General features: G+C 40.7%; 1 protein-coding gene across 2 annotated transcripts; it reads right to left on the reverse strand.

The window, feature by feature from the left end:
• Window positions 1-658: 658 nt before the first annotated feature.
• Window positions 659-25,785, reverse strand: me2 (malic enzyme 2, NAD(+)-dependent, mitochondrial). 2 transcript variants are annotated; one of them, XM_080765341.1, is made up of 15 exons: window positions 25,629-25,785; window positions 21,568-21,698; window positions 10,765-10,898; window positions 9,913-10,062; window positions 9,644-9,719; window positions 8,488-8,649; window positions 8,160-8,373; window positions 7,178-7,275; window positions 6,639-6,752; window positions 5,452-5,563; window positions 3,783-3,925; window positions 3,301-3,403; window positions 2,869-2,939; window positions 2,645-2,743; window positions 659-2,264 (listed from the first exon to the last, which is right to left on the reverse strand). In XM_080765341.1, exons 2-15 carry the CDS (start codon window positions 21,679-21,681, stop codon window positions 2,106-2,108), a joined length of 1,749 nt encoding a protein of 582 aa, XP_080621467.1. In that variant the 5' UTR covers window positions 21,682-21,698; window positions 25,629-25,785; the 3' UTR covers window positions 659-2,105. The 2 variants fall into 2 exon arrangements, with proteins under 2 accessions (XP_080621467.1, XP_080621466.1); XM_080765340.1 differs by having other exon boundaries at window positions 21,568-21,703.
• Window positions 25,786-26,744: the final 959 nt, after the last annotated feature.

Raw genomic sequence — 26,744 nt, forward strand, 5'->3', positions numbered from 1 at the left:
TAAACTTGACTGAATTCTCTTTGCTTCAGGATCACAGTCTGTTATGAATCATGGAAAGGTGTGTTTTTTTCATACCAGTTAGTTGTTAACAGCTTGTTCTCTCAGCAACAAATCAATGACCTGGAAGGAAGTGAAGTTTCTCAATATAGTGTAGGGCGCCCTCTGGTGGGAACATGCAACGACACCTATAAATATTTTAAACATTTGAAAACTTGTGAAATGGGACGTTCTGAATACTGAGTGTACTTTCTACTTTTGGTACATTTTTATACCAATACTTTTGTACTTTTACTCAAGTACCCTTTCACCTTTGACCTCTTCTAATAAACCATGTTTACTGAAGAGACAGACGTTACTGACCCGAATCTCACTGTTTCACCATCCATCTTCAACCGCTTGCCCAATTGTATATTAATGAAATCAACTATAACATACAAAATAAAATACAAAAAAAATAGATAAATAAAAATGAGTTACAGTTTGCCCTCCCTTTCTCATAAGGTGCCATCTACATCTCTGCTTTAGTGAACCAGTCGTTGTTGGTTCTAGGGTTGAGCTGAATGGTTAGGATATGAAAGTTTGGTTCAGCATATCATTGTTACTGATTAAAAATGTATTATACCACATGGAGTGTGGTATAAAAAAAGGTGAAGTCATGTGATTGTGAAGTCAAGAGTTTATTCAATAGGTCTACTCATAACTGTGGAGACCTCAAACAGATGTGGGCACACTCAATTGCATATTATCATAAAATAATTTCAAGAAGTAAATTAACACTTACAGCGCTAGAATTTATAGAGCACCGAAGTCCTGACATCACTGTTATTAGAGGGCGCCAGTCCACAGGTTTGTGTACTTTTTATTTGCATTGTAATCTCCATAGGGGGATTTTAGATCGAACTGTGTTTGAAAAATAAACCGATCAGCCTTTTCACTCATGGATATGAAGCATTGACTGAAGGTGGAAATGTACAAATATAACCAAAGAGTAACAAAATAAGCGTTAGAAACGAGTCAAACAACCCAAAGACTACATCTCCAGGTAGGCGGGTGACTGAAGCTGCCCGTCGCACAACATAAACTGACTGAATGTTTCGTGGTTAGTACGAGTCGAGTCACCGCCAGCTGAGCTTACGTCAACGAGGAACGCAATGTGTTGACAGCTGGGTGTAACGTATATTAGCAGCGACATTGCTTTCATATGTAGTTTCAAGGCTTTTGTGGCCAAATTAATTCCATTTTCTCCAGAAACTGGCTGTATCAAATATGAATGGACATCATTAACGACGCACAGCCACCCCCCTGATAGGCCGGGATGATCGGTTTATTTTTCAAACACAGTTCTTATATGAAGCGACCTAAAATCGCCCTATGGAGATTTCAATGTAAATAAAAAACCTGTGTGAACCTGTGTACTGGCGCCCTCTACTGAAAGTGACGTCAGACTTCGGTGCTCTATTGATAAATTATGATCTAATTCACGCCAGCATTTTTCCCAGTTGAGCTCTTATTTTGAAAAGCCACATTTCCAGACTACCGGAAGTGAACATAACCTAGTAAGTGGAACGGGTCCCGGACAGGCCTTGTTTACAAGATGGGTCTATGCCGGGGCACTGGAGGGCTCCACATCGTCGGCTTTGTGCCATCAAAGAAACGTTGTTATGACCAAAAATGCCATCTGGGACAAGGAATAGGAGATACAGGCGATTGAAAGAAACATGGTGCAGACGATCTATGATAGGCGATCCATGACAACAGGTAGCTACTTGATGATAACGCAAGTAGCATTATGGCTTGATCGATCGAAAGCGCTATAAAAGCACAATTGCCATTGATCTACGCCAATGGCGGTAAGCGTAGAATTAAATAATAGGCATTTAATTTACCTAGATCTACGCCAATGGCACGGAGGGTGTTTAATGTATTATATCAAGCTTCGAAGTATAAAAATCAGTCAGCATTTCCTGCTTTAAATGCCCTTGTTTATTCCTATTCCAACCTCACACAGATGTAATGAGACCATTGACATACAAAGCTGTTTGTTCAGACTTGTTGAAAGTAATTAAATGGGTGACATAGTCAGGACTCAGACTCCCATTTCCAGTCTAGACCTTAGGGTTGAAGTCCACGCCGGGCCAGTCATAGATGTCTGGAAGGAAAGAGTCATAGTTGGTGTTCCAGACAGTAGAACGCACAAAGCTGTTCTTTTCCAAAGGCTCAGGGTAGCGGAATGCCATGCCGTTAGCATAGACATATTCAACCACCTGTAAGAAGAAGAGACAGAGAGATGGTTAGCATTTGTCCAGACATAACGACAGAAAGGGAACAGATACTCAGGGTGACCATTGATGACCATTGAAACACTCAATACACCAGTTCAAAAAGTCAGGGGCAGATCGGAAGGAGGTTCAGAATAGTCAAGCATTGTGTGACCTCTGTTCGAGAAAGAGAAAGCAGAGAACTTTGGGCTTGCAGGCAAAAAATATTTTCCCCACATCCATCCTAATTAACAAGAAATTGGCATCTTTGCCATGATTTCATGGCACAGATCAAGAAAGACAATTCTTAGTCTTGCTTAATGGTGGTTATTTAGGTAGTGAATATATAGTTGAAATGTAATTGAATTATTTTCAGGAAGTCTCACTTTGACAGCCATCTGGATGGAGACCTCTCTGATGTTGGACAGAGGAGGGTAGAGTCTGCCTTCTGCAAGTTCTTTATCTGTCACTTGCAGTGCCAATGTCTGCATAGGAGAGCAAGCAGAACACATAAGACACAAAACATGTAATGTTAACGGACACGGAAATAAATGTCATTGTAAATTGAATGGAAATATGCAGCTGAAATAAAGACAATAAAAGTATAGACCTTTGCTGCCTCTAAGAAGACAGTGTCCTGGATATGTCTCACTCCACTCAGGATCACAGCTAGGGCCACACCTGTAGAGTGAGCGCGCGCACACACACACACACACACACACACACAAACACACACACACACACACACACACACACACACACACACACACACACACACACACACACACACACACACACGTGTGAATGGGTGAATGTAATGCACAATCTATGTAAAGCGCCTTGGATAAAGGTGCTATATAAATGCAACATTTACCATTTAACACCTCTCACACAGTGCTTAATTGTTCTTTTCACTTTGAAGCTTAATGTTACCTTTTGATGTATTTCCGACATTTGTTACCATAACCCTTGTTCAAGGGGTCACACATCTTTCATTAAATATTCTCTTTCCGTTTTAAAATACAGTTAAACTCTATTTCACCTGGAAAGATGTACGCATTATTCCCTTGACCAGGAGTGAAGACACGACCATCGCTCAGAGTCACTGGATCAAACGGACTGCCACTGGCAAACAGACATCTACCCTGTGGAGGCAATAGCCCAGAGGACAGGACACAACGGAGAAGTCAAGTCACCTTTATTTATATAACACATTTAAAAACAACAGAAGGTGACCCAAAGTGATTCCCATATAAAAGTTACATCATAAAATGCAAAAATAAAATAAACATTTAGCAATATAAGCATATAAGAATACAATATAACAACATTACAAGGAACATAGGCAATAGCCTACTAATTACAAAGAGTTTAAAAACGTTCACAGAACTAGGAGCTGAAGGCAATGGAGAAAAGGTGAGTTTTTAGGGGATAAACAACTGCACCCAAGTCCAAGTTTTGAAATTAGTATTAGTATACAATATTAAGAAGAGGCGTGAGAGAGAAAGACAGAAAAGCTCTTACGTTAGTGAGTGTGTAGGCATCCTCAGCGGTGCATTCAGCTTTGGTGGTGGGATTACTGAGGGCAAAGATGATTGGTTGTTCATTCAGGCTTCCCATGGCCTTGATGACATCGTGGGTGAAGAGTCGTCCAGCTCCTGACACCCCTATAGGAGAGAAGAGTGAACTGGGTTAACATGAGCTGGTGTTTAGTTTTCTATATTATTTACATACAACCCTGCTTTTGGAATGAGGCAATGACAAAGTACAGTAAATATAAATGTTGCATACATTCATTGTTTACGGCAGTATTCTGTCCAGGTGGCATAACATTCAGCCTGAAAGAATGCTCCCTTTCCAAGGACTAGAGGGGCGTTTTCAAACTAACGCTGGAAACCGACGGCGGCTCCCGCCAACCTATGTGCCCACTGCCCACCTCCCCGGTAGAACACAACGGAGAACACTGAGGTCACCAAATTTGGAGTGACGCGCCTCTGCACTCGGTGGTTATTGGTTAGGGAAATACAAGGTTAACTCCCTCTCCTTTTGAGCAAATATTTCACAGTTAAACTTCTTTAAGTATTTACAAGTACGTAGCTTTATTAGAAAATATTTATCTTTGACAACTCCACCAAGTACTTGGGTAGACGAGTGTTTGAGTTGGGATCCGGTCGACAGGGGCATAATTTCTAGGCTATATGACTGCATTCAGAGGGTGGCTTCCCCATCACTTGAACGTGTGAAAAGGGCATGGGAGGAGGAGTTTGGTATGGACTTACCAGATTTTACCTGGCAGATGGCAGTCTCGCTGGTACACTCATCCTCAATATGCATTAGACATGGTTTGTTACAATTTAAGGTTTTACATAGACTACATTTATCCCCTGGCAGACTAGCCACATTTTATCCAGACTCAGATCCAGCCTGTGCCAGGTGTGGTCAGGAGTCTGCTACGCTTAACCACATGTTTTAGTCGTGTCCCAGATTGACTGCATTTTGGACAGAGATATTTAATACCTTCTCGTATATTTGTAACTCAACTATAGATCCCAATCCAAAATGCTGTTTTGTGCCCCTCCAGAGGGAATACAAATACCAACTCATCAGGCTGAAGCTATAGCGTTTTCCTCTTTACTTGCCAGACGCCTGATACTTACTATTTAATTGGAAAAAGGCAGTGCCGCCATCTCACAAACGTTGAAGAACTTAAATATACAATCAGGGGCTCCACTCAGAAATATACCAGAGTTTGGCAACCGTTTCTAACCTACTTTGCGGTAGTATTTTCTACGTAGTCATTGGCCATCTCTCCCATCTCTTTTTTTAATCTATTTTTTTATTTTATTTTTTTCAGTTATAGTTGATTTCATTAATATACCATTTGTGGTTTTTACATTGTATTTCAGACTTATATTTTATACATGAATGTTGAGTACTGGAGTTGTTGTTTTGTCATGTAATTCTGTAATTGTTGTCATGCATCTGTTGTCTGTCCTGTCTTATGTGCAAACGTCAATAAAAATACTTGAATAATAACTCCCACTCCTATGCCAGATTTCCTGGGTCGTTCGCCTGGGTCCACGAGGCGGCTCCATAACATGCAACTGCACATTTTAAAATAAAAACCTTTTTTTAAATAATAACAAAATACACAAAAATGTATATAGTAGCAGAATTAGTAAACATGGCTTACCAATGATGGCTGAGGGCTTGATTGTGTTGACAGCATCTAGGAAGCTCTGAACATCCCCTGGACTGTCATGGACAAATGCTTCCTGGTTTCCATCAGTCTCCTGGGGTCTGTTCTGGATACAAATACACAGTGGTTATAATACTATAATTACTCTGGGACCCTGCAAGTCAGGAACGATGTCAGTTGGGAATGCATGCATTACCTGTTGCACCCATTGTCAAGAGTATTAAACGCTGTACATGTTGTTAGGGGTACCCAGTACATTTTCTTTTACCAGTATTTTACCAAACTTGCAATGCTCGGGACAGCAATAAACGATGTATACACTACTAGAGTATATCCCAATCCTGCACTATGCAGAAACGCATACAATCACATTGGCATAGCATTATTCCACACTGAGCATAAACAAATAAAATACACAGTTACAGTGTCATTGCGACATCAACAGAATACACCAATATCAATGCAATGTCCACTGTCCTCAACTTTGAAGTCAATAGGTCGGGCTGTGCCTGAGTTAAGCCCTGGACTGACACCCACACACTGAACAGGATTAGTGAATTTATAGATATAGATGATTACAACCACTAAACATTGTATACCAGGTCCAACACACACACAGACTGCAGGCATACAAATTATTGCCAATTGTCTGCCTCCTGGGGTCTGCCTAGGAGACACCAAGGTTTCACACTACACTATGTACGAGGGGTGGCCGCCAGCAGAGGGCACACATACAGCAGAGCAAACCAGTCACCACAGCTTAATGTTATGTTGTCTCCTGATCTATCTTGGGACATAAATACCCTGAAAACGACAAACCAAATTTGTTAATGACAAAAATGTTGTAGAAATGAAATTCTACATTTCAAAATAGATTTAGTTTCCTTCTGGTGTGGTGCCAAATCCCTTCAACATTGGCTCAGGTGTTGCTGAATCACTGCGGGATCAGTGGACATACAGGTTTTCTGTTTGCCTTTGTGTGCAAGTGAAGGTCTTGTGCGGGTTCACCAATCATGCTTGCTTGTTCTTCTCTTAGCGTCTACCCTCCAAGGACTACAGAAAGTTAATATTTAAATTGGCTAGGACATTGGACATATAGAAAGAATGCATCCACACAAGCAACCACCAACACTGTCTAATATAATTTAAATCAAACATTAAATATGTATTTTACAACATACTTTTACTAGTAGTCCATGTTTGTCATACATCCAGATTTTCTTCCTGGCTTCAGACTGGGTCATCCCTCTTTCCATCATTGCCATCACAATCAGGTTGGCAATACCCAGGGCAGCCTGCAGACAATTTAGACAATTTATGACATTTATGTCTAAAGCAAAATCTGATCCATCCAGAAAAGGTAAATATTCCATGTCAGCCAGGGCATGAAAACCGCCAAAAAGTAGAATAATAGTAGAAAAGGCATGATGTAACAATTATTACAAGTGGACCTCTGTGAAAAACAAAATGCAAACATCTGAGATGTTTTTGGCCAGTAACAATTCTTGTGATTGCTTTGAGCAAGGTCTTTAAACCACAGACTGCTCAATCTGCTTAGTGGAAAACAGGAGATAACCTTATGCGTTTCTATCATCATGTTAACTGTGGGTCTCTCCATGCCTTTTCCTGTGGCCAAAGTTTAGCTCAGAAACTAACAAGTCAGAAGCAAATAAAATGCTAAGAATAAGAGGATTGATAGTTACAGAGTGTTATGTCCTACCTCTCCAGCTCCCAGGAAAAGCACCCTGTGTTCAGTGATGGGTTTACCAATAGCTTTCTGAGCTGCCAACAGTCCAGCCAGGGCTACTGCAGCAGTGCCTATTAAACATACGCACAGGATACACACACACACACACACACACACACACACACACACACACACACACACACACACACACACACACACACACACACACACACACACACACACACACCAGAATTAATTAAAATAGTTTCTTGAAGTGAACTGGGAATGAAGTCCTGAAGTAGGATGAAGTGCAAACACATAAGGTTTAAGACTTGCCAGCATATTTTACGCATGAGGGATTGTTTATATGTTAATTAAGAGTGCAATGTGGTATCTGCTATTATACCCCATGATTTAAAAAAAATCACACACGTGTGAACTGAGTGGTGCAATTCCCCCCCCCCTCTCTCTCTCTCACTCTCTCTCTCTCATTAGACTAGAGACACAGCACTACCCCTCTCTCTGTTTCTGGCGCCCCCTACTGGTATAAATAAGTCACATACTCGTGCTCATTCAGGTACACAAACAAACAGGTACACGGACATTGCTGGTTGTAGGAGTGGTTGCACCACTCAAAAACTCATCCGCATACCGCTAAGACGGGGGTCACACCACGTCTGAAGTGCAAAAATAAATGTTTGGTTGGACACAAGAGCCAGCGCAGCCGACTTTTAAAGGGAATGGCATCCGCCACGCTGATTGAGTTGATGGAAGTGACGCCCAAAACACACCCATGACTAATTCAGCTCCGTTTTACACATAACACCATGGCGCAGAGTGATAATTACCACACCCATAATAGGAAATGGCATTTGTCACGCCTCCACGTCTTAAGTCAAGACATAAGACCTTGCGGTAATTAATATGTGCATAATAGGGGTATGCTGTGATTAGGGAATGACATGCACCATTTCAAAAACTGAAATATGTCCCAGGTGCCAGCATAAGCACACACCTTGAATGTCATCATTGAAAGTGCAATATTTCTCCTTGTACTTCCGCATTAAGCGAAAGGCGTTGTGGTTCCCAAAGTCCTCAAACTGGATCAGAGTGTCCTGGCCATATTTTTCAACCACGGCCTCCATAAACTCATCAATCAGGTCGTCATACGCTTGAGAGCGGTCACGCTTCTGGTACAAACCCATGTATAACGGATCTCTCAGGAGGGTCTGGGGGCATGGACAGAGAGATGCATTGATTACTAGGACAGTTTAGTGTAAAACAGCTGCTTGCTTGCTTGCTTGCTCACTCACTCACATACACACTGAACACTGTCCCCATACCTCGTTGTCTGTGCCAACATCTATCACCACCGGTAGACACCTCTCAGGTCTGATTCCAGCACAGGCCGTGTACAGGCACAACTTTCCAACAGGGATGCCCATTCCATACACACCCAGGTCCCCTAAACCTAAGATACGCTCTCCGTCAGTTACCACTACTGCCTAGAGAGACAGAGAACAGGCACAAGTTGACACCATAGCACCTGGTCATGGAAAATGGCACATGCTTTAATTGGCTGTGGTTATTGGTCTTAACACAGGCTAATGTAGAAAGCCCACCAAACCTGTGGGATTAATTATGTGTTCCATCTCTTCATAGTTTATAGTTGGAGACTGTCTCTAATTCACACTGTGAAGGATAACATTAGCCTTTGAGGATAAAGTGGGATCCATATCTTGATAGTTTCTAAGTAACACTGGCACTGGTGCATGCCAGTGCCATGTTGTGTCTGTACTATCTTAAAGGCATGGTTGCTTCTTGATAATGATTTGGTATTTGGTATTAATGTTACTGTGTTGTATATCTCTAATGTAGCTGCGGCCATGCAGTTGTTAGACGAGACACTGTTGGTTGGTGAGTCAGTCGGTCTGACCAAAATGTTCCAGTGCAAACCAAAAGCTGGTTGCTTCTGATTACGAAAAGTATTCGTCCAAAAAGTGTAAATCCTGTATGTGTTAACAAGCTGTATTTCTGTTGTGATTCGTCAAAGGGAATGGCATGCCCTCAGTATCATTCTTGACTTCATCATGAGATTGCTTGCGATTGTCTTCTGCAATGCATGTCACACTTTTTTTCCCTTCATTTCTAGTGAATTTCCTGATCAGTATGTAATAGGATGTCAATCGCTGACAACTTAAGGGTGATTTCTACTTTGTTGCAGGCTGTCATCAAGCTGCGATGCATTGTGAACTTGTAGATCTGCCATTTGTGCCATGGCACTCAAGTATATAAACCAGGCATAAAGTCAGGGTCAGGAATAGGATCAGATTTCAGTCTGATCAGATCATATTTCCAACATGGTAAAAGAGGGGGAGAGCAATGGAGGGTGCAGGTATCTGTGACACCATAGCTCCTCTCTGTTGAGGTTTACATTTTTGGTGTACATCTATAAAATAGACAGTTGATGTTACTCCAGTGCAGTTGCCAGGTACTCACTGCAACATTAGTCTCTGGCCAGTTGTCTAGGATGGAGCGGATGTGGCCTTTGTCATGAAGGGAGATGAACAAGCCTCTGCAGAGAAACCAAAAATGGTGGTTAGTATCATTTGAAAGTTCTAGGGTTGGAGAAAAAGCAAACTACTAAATGTTGTTTAGAAAATAGGTATCCCACACATCTTTTTTTTCTTCAGCGTTTTTAGCATTAGACAATTAATTTTTACAATGCTTCTACAAATTATATGACTATACCGTAACTAAATTCTTACTTGGGTCTCCTGAAGATGTGTCCATACTGTGTGCAGGCTAGGCCAACAGTGGGTGTGTAGACTATGGGCATGAGCTCCTCTATGTCTTCCATTAACACTCTATAGAATAGCCTTTCGTTCCTCTCCTGGATGCCCATCAGGTAGATATACCTGTGAAGAGAGAGAGGAGGTGGGACTAAGGAAAGGAGATCAATGTTGCATTAAAAGGGATACTATCTATTATTATATTTCCCAGAATTCCACGCCCACAATTTTGTGCCCATGAAGCTCACAAAATGTGTGCCAGTTCACTGGTGCAAGGTCATGACGTGACGCATGCAAAACTGCCATTCCCGCCTGTGCTTTTTGGCCTTCCTCTTTGCGTTTTCAACCCAGCTCGGTGGCCCTTATATACTACTGGCCAATCACAGCTCTTACACTACTGGCCAATCACCTCGGGCCTACAAGCGGATCCAAATCAGGAAGTGGAACCCGCCATATAAGTCCGTCTAATAAACTGTATTTCTCTTCAGAAGCGTTAATATTGTAAAATATTTAGTCAAATCAGAAATGAGCCCAGAACGTCCACGTTCTGTGTAATCACCATGGATGCAGCCTAGATTCATATAAAAAATACTTAAAGGACCACTTCACCACTTTTCAACATAAAAAAAGTCACTTTTTATATTTATAAGATTAGTACAACAATAAAGCCAGCGTTATAGTCCATTGCGTGCAGGTGTTGAGCACCAAACATAGCTGCCATGTATGAATCAGGCAGGCAGGTCCATTATTTATGAACCGTAAAGGACAGCCACAATGTTCCGGCCACCATGACCATATTGTAACAAGCTGACTAAATGACGTTGTTACTTTTCTAGTGGGTCCGTCATCTTCTTGAGGTTTCCCTGGAAGCGCATGGCCTGATTGTCCTGAGTCTCCACTTTGGGGGGCAACAGCCCCTGTATCCCCAAAATCTGTCGCTCCTGTAAGGTGAAGGCCATACCCTGGAAGAGGAAATACAAAAATAGAGTCAATGTTAATATTAAAGAAAATCAATTCCTGTGATGAGGCTATTCTATCCTTACATAGAACGATAGGGGTTACAACAAGGGATGAATCACCGAATAGACATTGCTCTTATCATACAGTGGGGTGTGTGAATATTATGGTCAAGAAGGGAAAGAGGGGGATACAATATAATTCCCTCTGGAGACCCTCTGTGCATTTTATTAGAGACAATACAGAGTGGGCACAGATGCCAACATGTTGAAACCTGGTGAGACTGCTTAAAGACACATCAAACACAATATTTACTGGTCTCACACACACACACACACACACACACACACACACACAAAGCTGGTTAAGGCAGTAAGTTCATCTAAAATCAGTCCAGTACTCTGCCCTAAGGTTAAGAGATATCAAGTTCTCTCTTGTGCTGCTGTGAAATGTCAAGCATATCTTCTAAAGGTCAGAGTGCGTTACAGTTGAAGGGTGGTATTGAATGCTGTAGAGTGGACTAACTGACTGGTCACCACCACAGACTTTCACTTTACATTATGAGAGCCACAATTTTGTCTCGAAAAGTATATAACAAGTAAATAATAAATAAATACTGCCTAATACAGTATATACCAGGTCCACGTTTTGAACTATGTAGTGAGTTTTGACATTGGGGCTGCATTATATGCTTACGCGACTTTAATTTTCAATTGCGCGACTTTAATTTTCAATTGCGCAACTTTTAATTTTCAATTGCGCGGCTTTTAATTTTCAATTGCGCGGCTTTTAATTTTGAATTACGCGGCTTTTAATTTTGAATTACGCGGCTTTTAATTTTGAATTACGCGGCTTTTAATTTTGAATTACGCAGCTTTTAATTTTGAATTACGCAGCTTTTCATTTTTAATTACACGGCTTTTAATTTTGAATTACGCTGCTTTTCATTTTGAATTACGCTGCTTTTAATTTTGAATTACGCAGCTTTTAATTTTGAATTACGCAGCTTTTATATGCGTTATATATTATATATATTATATATATATATATTATATATATGCATTATATGCTAGCTACTGTAGGTAGAAAAAAGTCATTCAGGAAATGACTCACCCGCAAAGAGAATCAGGCGCTCTGAATCTCGATCCGTTACTGGACATAGTGCAGATAGAGCTGCACATACCGTAGTAATGCACGTTTCCTAGATAGCTGGGGTCTGTTAGGGGTTTAGATTTCTAACAGGTCTGAAGCCTGTCCTGGACAGGGTCTCCGGACGTAAAAACAAATACGTACTCTAAGTGAAGGTCTGCTGTGCTGCAGACCCCCAAATGTCAAGGCCAAACATTTCTATTTCCATTCCATCTTCGTCACTCATGTCTGTTTGTTATGACCAGTGCCAGCCACTTTCAGAGAGGACATTTCATCATGCTGAGATAGTATTTAAGCCTTAAAGATTCTAGAGGACTCGGATCTACACACTGTGTACACAATTTTGAAAATTGTAACATTTTCAAAATGTTGTGTCACGAGTACATGCACAGAACGTGAATATTACACAGAGACAAAGCAATGAATTTATAGTCACAAGGTCAAATTTGTATGAATGAGGCATCAAATAATAGTAACTATAGGATTAGTTTTCATGCTAAATACACATGGACACTTTCTGACCCATTCTGGATCACTGTACAGTCGCTAGCGGGTCCCTCATGAAATAATGTATATATAGAAACATAAACATGCTCCATGTTCTTCCGTTTGAACATTTATGAACATTCTATGATGGGGCCATAGTGGCATACCGAGTAGCAGCTGAGGGAGAGGGGGAAACCTAACAGAAGGGGGCAGGAGACATGTTTTGGGGGAGGAAGAGAAAGGAGGTGAGAGAGGGGAGTGGGTTCCACAAAGCCAATAAGGAACACTGTAGAGCGAAACACCCCATGAACAGAGAGGGGGAAGAATATAGCACATGGGGAATGATTTATAGCAGCGGTTCCCAAACCTTTTTGGCCATGCACCCCCTGTTACCTCCCGACCTAGCTGATGCACCCCCCCACATGGAAATATAAATTGCATAAGCTACTATATATTGACATATATTCCCTTTTTATCCACATATATGCACATATATGAACCTGCATATGGCATAATATATACAGCATAGGCTATAGGTTAATATATTTAAAATAAAACCATAGCACCACCATTAGTCTTTTCATGTCGCACACCCCCTAGAAGGCGTTCGCGCACCACAAGGGGTGCACCCACCACAGTTTGGGAACCACTGATTTTTCAATTTTTTAGTTTTGTTTTTCTCTACACATGACAGCTATTCCATGTTCATGTAAACTGTGTGCATGTGTGTATACTGTATGTATCTTAGCCAAGCCTCCAGTGAAACGTGAGCCAAAATAGTGTGTGTGTGTGTGTGTGTGTGTGTGTGTGTGTGGGGGGGGGGGGGGGGGGGTGTCTAACTACAGCTACAGTGTTTTGGATGTAGTGGGGCTGTCCCTGTATAATGCTAAATCATGGTGAGGGTGCATTTCATTCCACTCGACTAGTCCAAAGTGAAATACACAAAATGGACAGATCTTTTAGCTTCTTGTTTTGAATGAAATTGTATGACTCAGATTAAAGGCAACTCTTGAAGCAGAAACATGCCCCTTTTTACACAACTCAACTGACAAATATAATTTCCCATGATTGCATCAGTATCATGATTAGGACAGACATTGCGGAAGACTTGGAGCACTCTTAACATTAGACTTCTCTCCGGAACTGAAAGGCAGAGGATACTGCTGTTTTTTTTCTCCTCAATGCAGCCTAAAGTCAAGTTAAGTGTCCTCCGGTGTTGAAATGCAAGTATGACAATCTTCTGCCGCTCTGGTAATGATGTCTAATTGTCTATGCATGGTGAAATCATGGAACATAAGAATGAGATTGACTTCCTGCTTTCCAAAAAGAACATAGTGTGGACATGTAAGTTTCTAGTTACAATTAAACACATTATAGACATAACTTCAGAAATCTAACCAATGGACTATTGAATGTGATAAAGCACATAGATAAAGCATCACCATACAACAATAATGAATATGGATTACATGTCGGTTTCTAGGGCCACTCTAATGAGGTACACTCATTTGCCCTGTGTTCAATTTATGGCAATTTATGGCAAGCTATATTTAGCACAGTTAAAAAGATCATGTTCACTTTCCTGATTTTTTTTTTAATATCATGCAAGCATGTCTGTTGAGGTCACCATTAGCCAGTCACGCATAAAATAGGCGGGGGGAAAATGATGTACCAGGACTTGTTGTCTAAATTGTGCTTAACTGTCCCGATATGTAGCACCATCATCTCATACTGAGATTCTAGACTAATCCAGACGAATCAAATTAACAAGGATCGTAAACAAGGAGAGGCATTATGTCCACTGCATGAAGTGCCAGAACACACAAGCACGCACGCACACAACGCACACACGCACGCACCTGCGGTTGCGTATTTCTCTTGCCTGATTTATTTTTTCAAAACATGGTTGGATTTTTTTCCTCCAAAACGTCCACGGATTATTTTTTTTATAAACGTTGACAGATTTCTTTCTTTTTTCGTTTGGGTCCTAAGACCTTCCTCAGTGTGAATCAGCGTGAAGGCCTTAGGGCCGAAATGTCAGTTTGTTTCTTTGCTGTTGGGGAATTAACAAGAATCCTTTTAGATATAATGTGAGTGCTGGTATTCTTTTCTATGGACAACCCCGGGCCGCCAGTTGCCCATGCCCATGTACAGTAATTGGCCCGCCGACCCCATCTGAAAATATGTTGTTACAGGGAGTCAGGGACCCCCCAGAAGCAAATATTTTGAAAACGTTTGCTCTGAAAGAATATACATTCAAAGATTTGTGCAACGTTTTCAAGATCTATAGCTAAAGTATAACATAATCCTTAAAACACCAAAAGGGGTTCCCCGTTCCCGTCCTGAATGCTTTAAAGGAGAACTTTTCAACCTATCTTCATATAATGTGTCCTCTCTAATAATAATGATAAAATGGCACCATTTTTTTCTACTCAGTCTGTGTCTCATAGGAGGGCTGTTTTCTGTTCAGAAACCCGTCCACCAATAATTTAAACAAAATTATTTGTATTATTGTATTCATATTCGTATCCATATTCACATTGCAACTTTTCAGGACTAGAAAGCCTGTAGTTTCTATAAGCTTGGTTTCCCCATCAATGATGTCACTGGTGGACGTGTTTCTGAACTGCCCACAGCCCTCCTATGAGACACAGACTTAGTAGAAAGATTGTAGCCTAGGAGCTAATAAGCCGGACTCAAACACTGACACTGACACTGGTGGTCATGTGCCTCACATACGTAATAGTATTCATGAAACATGCGCACGCTAAGAACATAACAGTGGAATCTCTCTATAATGAAACTATACATATAACTATACATATATACTATACTACGGTATACATATATACTATAAAGTGCTATGACTACATACTGTACAATGCAATTCTAGTGCTGTCTACATAACATGCTATAAGTCTGTATAAAATGCTATCTAAGTCTACAAAAGTGCTATCTAAGGGGCTAGGGTGCTACGAGCTGGTCAAAGCACTGTGAGAACATGCTGGGGGAAAGTGGCTTGGCTTTTCATACATGGGGGTTTACTACAGACATCTGTAAGACACATTAGAAGTGGATACATTTGGCCTGGGCCGTGGCTCAGCGGTCCAGGCACCTTGGCTGGTAATCCAGTCTGGCAGTCTGCCGTGGGTTCGACTCCCGATCCCGACAGCCCTTACTGCATGTCACCCCCCCATCTCTCTCCCCATTTCCTGTCAGCCTACTGTCTGTCCCTCCATAAAAAAATATAAATAAAGGCGAAAGCCACAAAAAATACATTTAAAGAAGTGGATACATTTTACATTAACGACACGACTTTGGCCGATAACGTTACATGAACGTAACTAACGTTTTGTGCGCACTGAAACATCACTACTGTACATCAGTGCTGTGTAGAGACTGACAGAGGTTTATAGAATAGAACAGTCTCTTTATTTCCCCCAGCTGAAAACCACTTGCTGCTCTGTGATTGTAGACCAGGGCTATTCAACTGGCGGCCTGCAGGCCAAATGCGGCCCGCGGAGCGCCCCCTAGTGGCCCTTGGAATAATAATTTGGGGAAAAAAAGAGAAAGTTACAGGTATGATGTGCGCGATATATAAAGTGCTAGATTATCATGACAGTAATCAGGCATAGTTGTTTCTAGGGGTGGGGGGCGAGGGGGGCAGCCCCACCCCATGGGGCCCACGTGGCCTGCGACCCGCAATTTTATTTGCGCACGCATGAGACTGGACCATGGTCTTATTCAAAACTTATTTATTATTACTTATTATTTGTGGACCTTCAGCATTTTTAGTTGAGGACCCCTGGCCTACATACATCTTTGTGTTTGGACACAAAATGCATTTGTAGAATCCAAAAAAATCCGCGCTTCGCGCGCACGCTGTGCGGCCCTCCACACACAATCATTCTACAGCTGTGGCCCCCGACCTAATCTAGTTGAATACCCCTGTTGTAGACAAATGCTGTGGTGTAGTGTAGTGTATTAATTAATTCTGCACCTCACATACTATGACAAGCCCCCAGCTAAAAACCACTGTATTGTACAGAGAATGTATAAGATCATTTAAGAAATAACATTGGTTTTATAATGTATTGGATACATAAAAGTATATTATAATAATGAATAATACATTAGATGCTCTGTATACAATATATAATATAATTCAAAATAAAATATGTTGTTCAGTATATCTGACTGCTTGTATCGACTTGCCATGTTGTGCATTAATATAGAAAAGTGTGATGCATCGTGATGCATCGCAGAATCGAATCGTTAGCTGGTGAATCGTAATCGAATTGTGCATAGTGACACTGGTGGGTATGTGGGCTGGAATAGAGATGGTCAAAGCACTGTGAGAACAGGCTGGGGGAAAGTGGCTTGTCTTTTCATACATGATAAAATAACTCTGAGACTATGCAAATATAAGCAACAAAATAGACCCAAAAGCCTATCACATTTGTATACAAATTCAAATTCATAAATTAATTCAGCAGCAAGCAACTACTGCATAATAACTGCTACCAGAACGATCTACTTTACTGCTAACCAAGAACAAATACAGGGCAACTGAATGGTATTATAACGCAGCCTAGTATCTAAATAAGCATATTTGAACTTTAACAGAATTGATCAGGTTTCAGGTGAGTAAATACTGTGTATATGCAAGCAAACTAAGGTCACAGTTAAAACACAGACTTGTCTATAGCAAGCCTGGCTGTAGTTAGCCTACCACTACAAACAACCTAATAACCTGGACAAATACTGCACTGCACTGCTATGGTATGGTACTGGAACTGTGGAGTATAGAGTTGGTGGAACCTGCAAAATTCAACTCAAACAAATCATTAGCTTTATCTATCGCCCGCCAAAATGCAGTAAAGCAATATTTCTAACAGAAATATCAGAACTTTTATCTATCTGCTCCACTAACTATGATAGAACTCTTATCTCTGGCGATCTTAATCTTCATCTGGATGATGTTACAGATACTGTGGCTATGGGCTTCCTAGAGTTATTGCACTCCTTTGAGTTTATCCAACATGTTGTTGGGCCTACTCATAAACATGGGCACACTCTGGACCTGGTAATTTCTAAAGGGCTGAACATCATTGTGGAAAGGACTATTGAAAGGCCTGAGCTATCAGACCACTATTTGCTGTGTTTTAATATGACTGTCTCTGAGCTAGAGAAAAACATCACTGAATATACCATAAAAAAGCGTTTTTTTTTAGCCCTTCTGCAGCCGACGAGTTCTCTCGTCATCTGGGCCGCCCCTTGCCCGATACCCCCCCAGTGAATGATATGGTTCAAATTTTTAATCTTAAACTAGAGTCAGCTCTTGATATAGTGGCTCCTTTTAAAACAAAAAAGAAACAACACCAGAATAACACCTTGGATAAATGAGCATACCCGCTCACTGAAGCAAGAGTGTCGTAGAGCTGAGCGAGCCTGGAGAAAAAACAAACTCACCAGCCAACTAGAGATTCTTAAAAAATCAACAGCCGCCTATAACAAAGCCTTGCGTCTAGCAAGGCAGGCATATTTCTCTGGCATTATTAATGAGAACAAGAAAAATGCCAGAGTCCTTTTCTCTACCATTGAACGACTTATAAACCCCCCCCAGTCCTACAAGCAGTCATTCCCGGCCTTTAAAGCTAAGTGTAATGAGTTTGCATGCTTTTTTGATAACAACATTTTTAACATTAGAGCTGATATTATGAATGGTGCTGCTGCTAGCACAAACCTTCAAACAGCAGCTAATGGTCCCAGGGTAGATCTCCCCAGGGGGAGCCTATTAACGTTCTGCGAAATTGATGAAGACGAACTCCGCAAAACCATATCACAGATGACATCATCCTCCTGTTCATTGGATACAATTCCCACCACCTTTCTCAAAGAAGTCTTGGACAGTGTGATTGGAGATATACTAAAAATTGTAAACAGCTCTCTACAATCAGGTGTCTTCCCAGACTCACTGAAGACTGCTGTAGTTAGGCCCCTACTCAAGAAACACAATCTTGATCCCTCCGTTTTGGGTAACTATTGACCCATTTCAAATCTACCCTTTCTGGGCAAGGTTTTAGAAAAATGCATCTTTCATCAATTGGATGCGTTTCTACAGAATAATAATGTGCACAACAAATTCCAATCTGGCTTTAGGAAAGGCCACAGCACAGAAACAGCACTTGTAAAAGTAATGAATGATCTTAGGGTGTCTGCCGACAAGAAACATGTATCTGTTCTCTTACTTCTAGATCTAACGGCTGCATTTGACACGATTGATCATTCAATTTTAATACAGCGTCTGGAGCACTGGATAGGCCTGTCTGGTACGGCCCTGTCCTGGTTTTCCTCCTACCTATCAAACAGAAGTTACTTTGTCAATCTAGCCGAGTTTGACTCAGACAACCACGACATCAGCTCTGGTATTCCACAGGGCTCGATTCTTGGCCCCTTGCTTTTCTCCTTGTACATACTGCCATTGGGCGAACTCATTACCAATCACGGAGTCAATTTTCATTTCTATTCTGATGATACCCAACTTTATCTTTCTGTTGCTCCAGATGATCCCTGTGCTTTAGACCCGCTGTTGACCTGTTTGTCTAGCATTAAATGTTGGATGAGTGAGAACTTTCTCAAGCTAAATGAGGATAAGACAGAAGTTCTCATAATCGGTTCTAGTGAGCAGAAACAATCAATAATAAGCAGACTTGGTAACCTGACTGTAGAAAGTAACAGTACAGTAAAGAACCTGGGGGTTATTATTGATTCTGAATTGAATTTTAATTCTCACATTAATCATGTTACCAATACCAAGATTGCCTTTTTTCACCTTAGAAATATTGCACGAATCAGAGCCTATTTGTCCTTGGACGATGCAAAAACGCTAATCCACGCCTTTGTTTTCTCTCGGCTTGACTACGGCAATGCACTTTATTCAGGACTGCCTAAGAAAACAACTGACAGATTACAACTCGTCCAAAATGCAGCAGCCAGAGTTTTAACTAGAACTAAGATGAGAGAACATATTACTCCAGTTTTGGCATCACTGCACTGGCTTCCGGTTGTTTTTAGGATTGATTTTAAAATTATTTTACTTGTCTATAAAGCTCTCAATGGCCTCGCACCTTCCTACCTAAATGACTGCCTGCCTAAATATGTCCCAAACCGCCCCCTAAGGTCTTCCACTGCTGGCCTGCTCGCGTTGCCAAAAACAATGGCAACAAAAAAATACGGGGAAGCAGCTTTTTGCTTCTATGGGCCGTCGGCATGGAACAAACTCCCACTGTACCTTCGTCAGGCAGCCTCTGTAGACATTTTTAAAGCTCAGCTCAAGACCCACTTCTACAACATTGCTTTTAATTGAGTTTTAATTTGCACGTTCCAACCCTGCCCTGACTGATTTGCTGCATGTGGTGTTTTTATTATTATTTTATTTGTTTTTATTTGTTTTTATTTATTTTATGTTCTTATATTCAATGTTCTTTGCCATTGTTTTATCATTTTAACTACTTATGTTTTATTGTATTCTATTTTTGCCCTGTGAAGCACTTTGAGCTACATTTATGTATGAAAGGTGCTATACAAATAAAGTTTATTATTAGTTTATTATTATTATTTCCCAGTCCGAGCCTACAGTATATGTACGCCTAATGGCAGTTGGAGATGGAAAGGTTTTTCAGCTCGTTTTCATCTTCAACTTCTTTATTGTCACATCACAGGTTCACAGGTCAGTGAAGTCAGTGAAATTATTTTTTGTACAAGCTCCCATCATGTGCAGTTGTCATAATGGGAAGAAAACAAGGAAAAAATCTTTGACAGGATACTTTGAGAGAATGCTCTCCATGTCAAACCCAGTCCTTCGAAATCAATAACCAGTGATAAACATCTTCTGACTGAGTAACCCGGTCACATTTATTTATTATTAAATAAATATAAATATTTATTAATATTTATTAATCATTAAAGCGATGGCCTGTTTTCGCCAGGGTACATTATAATTTTTTGATTATTAGTACCGTATATTGTCATTTCTTTGAATATTTCAGTAACAGACTTTGTATTGTTTACTATAAGTAATTTGTATAATTATTTTCTTTACAAAGCCTAAAAAGGAATTGTATTTAATGTAACAATTAAATCAGTAATCAATTATTTGTAATGACAATTAATCATATAATAATATGTCATGGCCGTGACAGGCCTTATCTTGTAAGGGTTGATCAACACTATTTATACTATATATAGAGGTTTGATAAAGACTTTATCACCCATACACCAATCTGGGAACCCATCAGCAAAAAAAAACACTAAACAAAACACGTGATAAAGCACGGTTAGGAGACAGTTAATTCAATTAGAAAGGATTTTGTCTGGTCTTGACTACATGGCACATAGGCCTGTTACTCGCCTCTTTCTGGTGAGGGTTTATGGTACGGGGACTGGACGTGGACAAGAAACTTCAGTAAAGTACATGAGGATTCAGTACATTTGGGAGAAAAAAATATTACAAAAGACAAACCTAGTCGTGCATATCAACATTCAAATTTATAGTAAGCCTTGCCGAGCCATGAGGGTCATAGGGCAGGAGCCTATCTCCTGTTTCTGTAGCGTGAGGCAGCTTGATGTACAAGTACACCCCCTGGACATGACGCTAGTATGTCCCAGAGACTGACCCCAATCCAACCCTTGATGCCGAGTGCCAAGCAGGGAGGCATTGGGTCCATGTCTTTGGTATTACCCGGACACTCTAACCACAAGGCCACTGAGCTGGTTCACATTTACAGGCCAGTTCTATTTAATGCGTGTGAAATGGCACAATTTGGAATGACACTGATGTTATTTTTGGTGGATTGGCATTGGTTTAATTAACTTTAGTTAAGGTTAGTGGAGTTTGGTGTGGTTATGTTTAAGGATGTGGGTTGATCTGTCAAGGCTTATGCCACTACTTAGCCTATTTTATATAATCATGTAGCCTAATTGGCCTGGATTTGGAGCAAATGCACACACACACACACAAAATAGTAGTAAACTTACTTTGTTGGTGCGAGGATTAAGCATAAGGGGTTTTCCCTTCTCTTTGGTGTGTGCCCATCTGTAAGCAGAGACACAGGGTCGCAGGGACAGGGTTGGCCGTAGCCTGGACAACATGCTGGATAATCACTGGTCTGGTCTGGTCAGTGGACAGCGTGTGAAGGGGGAAACAGAGACAAAGGTGTGATTTATATTACTCTCTCTCTCTGTCTTCCTTGCACTAGAGTAGAGGGTCTCCTGCAAAAAGTTTGAAAACCCTGAAGCAGATGACATGGAGAGGGCAATGAAATGGTATCATTATTACGATTATTTCCAACTTTAAGTCTAACTTATGTTGATTAGGTGATGTAATGTTGATGTAAAACAAACGGTGCCAACTAGTGCCCCTCAAAAATAATAAAGAAAACACCACCATGGATTGAGCTGCTGTTGTGAATTTGATAACATTAAGCAGTAGCACTTAAGCAGCAGCTGGACTCAAGCAGCAAACACCACACTGAGTGACCTATACAGCAGGGGGTCACACACACACACACACACACACACACGCACACAGATTACAAATGACGACAGCTGTCAAAAATGAATGATCTGGATGCAGAGAGACAATTAATTTTAGAGTTTAATCTAAGAAAACCTTGGAAAGATTGACATAATCCTCTTTCAAAGGAACACCAAATTGAGGAAGGGAATTAACAAATCATGATCAACAGAGCCTGTGAAACTAAATTTAAGGAAATATCTGTTCCAAGTTAACTTAATGTCACACGAAGTAGGCCAAGTATTGTGACAATAACCAGTATAGCAGTCATTATCAAATTATTAAGTCTATCATTCATGATTGTGCGGTTTATTTGACAGTAAGGAAAGATAGAAAATAGTAAAATTTGGTGAGTGTATTCTATTGTGCAATGTGCAGCCTAGATCCAGTCATGCACGTTTGATTCTGTGATTTATCATCATCCACTGCACAACAGTGAGCACAGTTCAGTCAATGCCACCATGGCCTCTATCCTATAGATGCTGTTTCACTGTTTGTTGGCCTGGCACAGGCTCAGTTATTGTAGCTGTTATGTCATGCATACTAACACACTGACGTCAGTAGAAGCTACAAAGCTTGCTGCGATGGTACTCTGTGCCCTGTGGAGAGGTCAGCCATGGGTTCCCCTCAATTCTACAGATGGTTGAGAGTGACGTTTGATGTTTTCAAGACATTTTCGAGGGGCGTTAGCCCCTACTATGCCCAGCTTTGTCTGTTTGTGTGAATTTTAGCGATGATTTGATTGGCTGATCACCCCGTAGCGATGACTTGATTGGCTGAGTAAAGTACATATGCATACATAAAAAGTGATGGCAGAAAATTGAAGACGCCAATTGTGATTGGTCGGAATGACAGAAAGGTGAGGACGACAATTGTGATTGGCCGGATTGGGATGATGTATGATGATATAAGAGCCCCCCTTACTTCACACAAGTATGATTTTTTTTGTTACAGCCGTTCTTAAAGCTTTTGAATATTGATTAAATATTGATGTTTTGGCTATTGATAGTTCCATTTGTATGGCTCAAGAACCGTGGTTTCAGCCTGAACTAAGGATGATTATGTACAATGAGTTACAAAAAGAGAGCCCACGGCGAGGACCACTTAGTTGGTTGTAAGTCTAATTGTTGGTCAATACAAAATGTGCTTACGTTTTCATTGTCTCCAAGTTCAGACACTATGGGGAAATGCAACTGAAGCGGAGGGCAAGTTATTTGTGTAAGCAGAATAGAGCACCGCAGTCCCCGCCCCCTTTCAGAAAAGCGAGTGGCCCAGGAAGTGAAAGAAGAAAAGAAAGTCAGGAGACAACACTATTTGTTTTATTTTTCGTCTTATAAATTATTTGATCGGCCCAAAATATTGTGTTCATTGTCATGATTCGTCACGATCCGAATTGGCTTTGTCCGCGGCGTAACCGTCTTTAAATAAATTATATTAAAAGTGCCGATGGCAGAATGCATGGGGCTTTCACTTCCTGGGCCACTCGCTTTCTGAAAGGGGGCGGGGACTGCGGCGCTCTATAGCAGGCATTTTCTATTTTAAATGTCCTTTCCTTGCACAGAACGGCTTGGTGTGCACTGCTTCGTCAACAAGCAAGGCTTCATTTACATGGTAAGGCTTGCAGGATTCTTAAGTGTAGTTTTACAGTGAATCTTGAGAAGAGAAAAGTAAATAACTGTCATCATTATGTCATGTCCAAAACTGTTACTTTTCAGGATTCAAATTCAAAAACAGCAAAAGTAGTAGATCGACAATCTCAACCTATCTGCTACTTTTGTGTGATGATCAAGTAGGGCATTCATTTACGAAGAAAGACAAAAAGTTAAAAGATGGAGATACTTTGTACCCCTACAGCAACAATATTGTTAGGCTTTACCTGCTTTACTCTCACTCTCAGCTGCATAACTATACAGACATGCTTGTGAATGACATCACAGTCAGTGTTCATTAGGTAAAGCTGCAAGTAAAGGTGGCTTTTTAATTGAATAATCGAAAAGCAGATTTAAAAGTATATTATATAACTTTGAAATCTTTTGTGTCAGTTTGTATGTTTGGGTTATGACCCATTGACCCCTGCAGCTGATTGGGGGCACATTGGGGTCACACTGCAGCCTAAAAGGGCCATTCACACTGAGCAGTATAACTAGAACTGCAGCCAGCCAGCTGTGTTGTGGTTATTGTTGAGCAGCCTGCACTGCTCAGTTCACTTCACACAGGTGTGATTTTTTATATATGGATTAACCACTTATGCATAATGTTATACTTTGTAGAAAAGTGTGCAAAATTGTGAAAAGAGCAGATACCGGCACATATTTTTGCCTATAATGACAAATTAGGAATCTGTTACAACTCATCTTCTGGTCATACTGTAGGTAGGGTAGATTGTATATATTCACCAAACAGATTATTTCTAGAAGGGATAGCAGCATGGGACCCATAGCAGAACCTCAATCAAACTTGTATATATCTATTATAATTTATGATACTGCAGGAAACCAGCTGCACATAAACTGTGAAAATGACTAGGCGTATGCTGTAGGAGTGGGTCTTGTTCAGGCAACTCATAGACTCCCTTTCTTTTGTTTGCACTATGCATCATCTATAATCCTCACCTTCACCCACACCCAACCATAATGATTGATAAGGTCATTCATATTTTATAGGGATCCAAGTACACTGCAGCACTGTTACAAAGAAAACAAAAAAACCTGTAGCCTATTCATCTCTGACAGTCTCGATCAACCACCTGGGCCTCCCAATGAATCACCATGTTCCATTATAGTTCTAATTCTCCAAACATGTACAATTTAAAATGACAAGTGCGTGACTTCAGGCCAATGTTACCCGTGTAATCGGGCCACATTGTGTTCTGAAATATTTCGTTTGTTCAATAAAGAACTTGTTTTAGTCCCCATCTGTGCCTGAATTTCACCGTATTTCTCAATGGGGGTCGTGGCGCTGTTTCATCAGTTGAAAGCCGTTAGTACACTCGATGTAAACGCATAAATATAGAGAACTCCAGTCCAGGCACACTGGCACAGGCGGGATAAAAAACCCATTTACCCCTCTTAATTGAACGATACAGATTTATTTCAGAACACAAGCTGTCCGATTCGACGGGTAATATCATTGGCTTGAAGTAAAGCTATATTTAAAATGTGTACATTCATGGATAAGTTATACCTTGGAGTAGACGGTCATATAATAATGACAACAGTCAAATTAGGGCTATGGAGACCATGAAACTATGCCTGGCTAATAGTGGCTATGGACCATGAAACGGTGCTTCCAGTGGATTGGGGTGGGTGACTAGATTGACTTGATTTGATACAAAAGTCAAATGACAAAAAGTTAACAAAAAACATACATATGGGCACTTTCAGCCGACATACTGACATGGTGACATCAATTAGCAGCCTCCTGCTGGCTGTGGCTGGCTAACGTTGTTTAGCAGTAAACAAAAATCGAGATTCCTACATCGCAGATTAATTGTTATCTTTCGGGGACTAGAGCGTCCTCTTACCTCTGGTGGTTGAATATGGTTGTATAACTGTCCTTTTCACTGCGAAGTTATAGTGTAAAATACGTCATTTCTTCAAGGTCTTAAAAGACAACTACCGGTATTCGACCGCTTGCTTCCTCCTTGACAGCGCACAGTGGCCGCAGTCAGATGCGTGTGTCAGTGTTGTACCAATCTGAGAATCCCATCGTCAAATATTCGGGAAAACAGCGCCTCCGCTGTTGTTCCTCGAAATTAGACTCTGGGGGCAACGTCTGTTTAGAATTTCGATCAACCGGAAAAGGCCCTTGCTTTTCCGCCGAGTTCCACTACTACCGCTGTGTCGCACAGTTTTCATTCCTACTTTCAACCATTCCTTTGCGGAACAAAACATGGATGTAACGGAGGAGGAAAATTTTGCTAGTGTGCTAAGGAGAGTTGCTGTTCTACACAATGTTGAACATATCAAACCGCTTCAGCACATTTGTTTGAAATATTTAATCGATCGACGAGATGTTTTATTATGTTTACCTACTGGTTTTGGAAAAAGCCTCGTATATCAAGCTTGGCCAACGGTGTGTTCCCTACTTTCCGAAGCCTTTCCAGAGAGATGGCTAAAGGACGCTATCCTTTTAGTTATATGCCCACTCATTTCTATAATGGAAGAGCAAGTGAAAATGTTGACGGAGCGAGGCATTTCTGCAGCATATGCTGGGCAGAATGCATCTACAGACTCTGAAAACATGCCGTTTATTAACATTTAATCATAATAATGCTAGAAAATAAAATTTAACCATGTGTACTACTACTTATGCATGTTGCATCATGGCATGCAGAAAAACAGCCAGCTTTAAACTCACGAGTCACAATGCATCTCAGTGCTATAGTATTGTGACCTTATAGATCACCCATTTTGATCAAGTGCTGTTAAGGGATTAGTGTCTAAAATAAAATACACTGAATGTACTTTTAGTACTGTCAAACGATCATATGGACCCAACCATCCATTAAATCAAGTTTATTATAAATATGCAACACAATTTGAAATTTAGACAATAAATGTAGCTAATGTAAGAGGATTTATATTCATTGATTACACTAGATAATGGGTCCTTGTTGACCTGTAAAACGTAATGGACC

Source organism: Protomyctophum bolini (genome assembly GCF_963924005.1).
Source record: "Protomyctophum bolini genome assembly, chromosome: 6".
In the NCBI taxonomy this organism is placed as follows: domain Eukaryota; kingdom Metazoa; phylum Chordata; class Actinopteri; order Myctophiformes; family Myctophidae; genus Protomyctophum; species Protomyctophum bolini.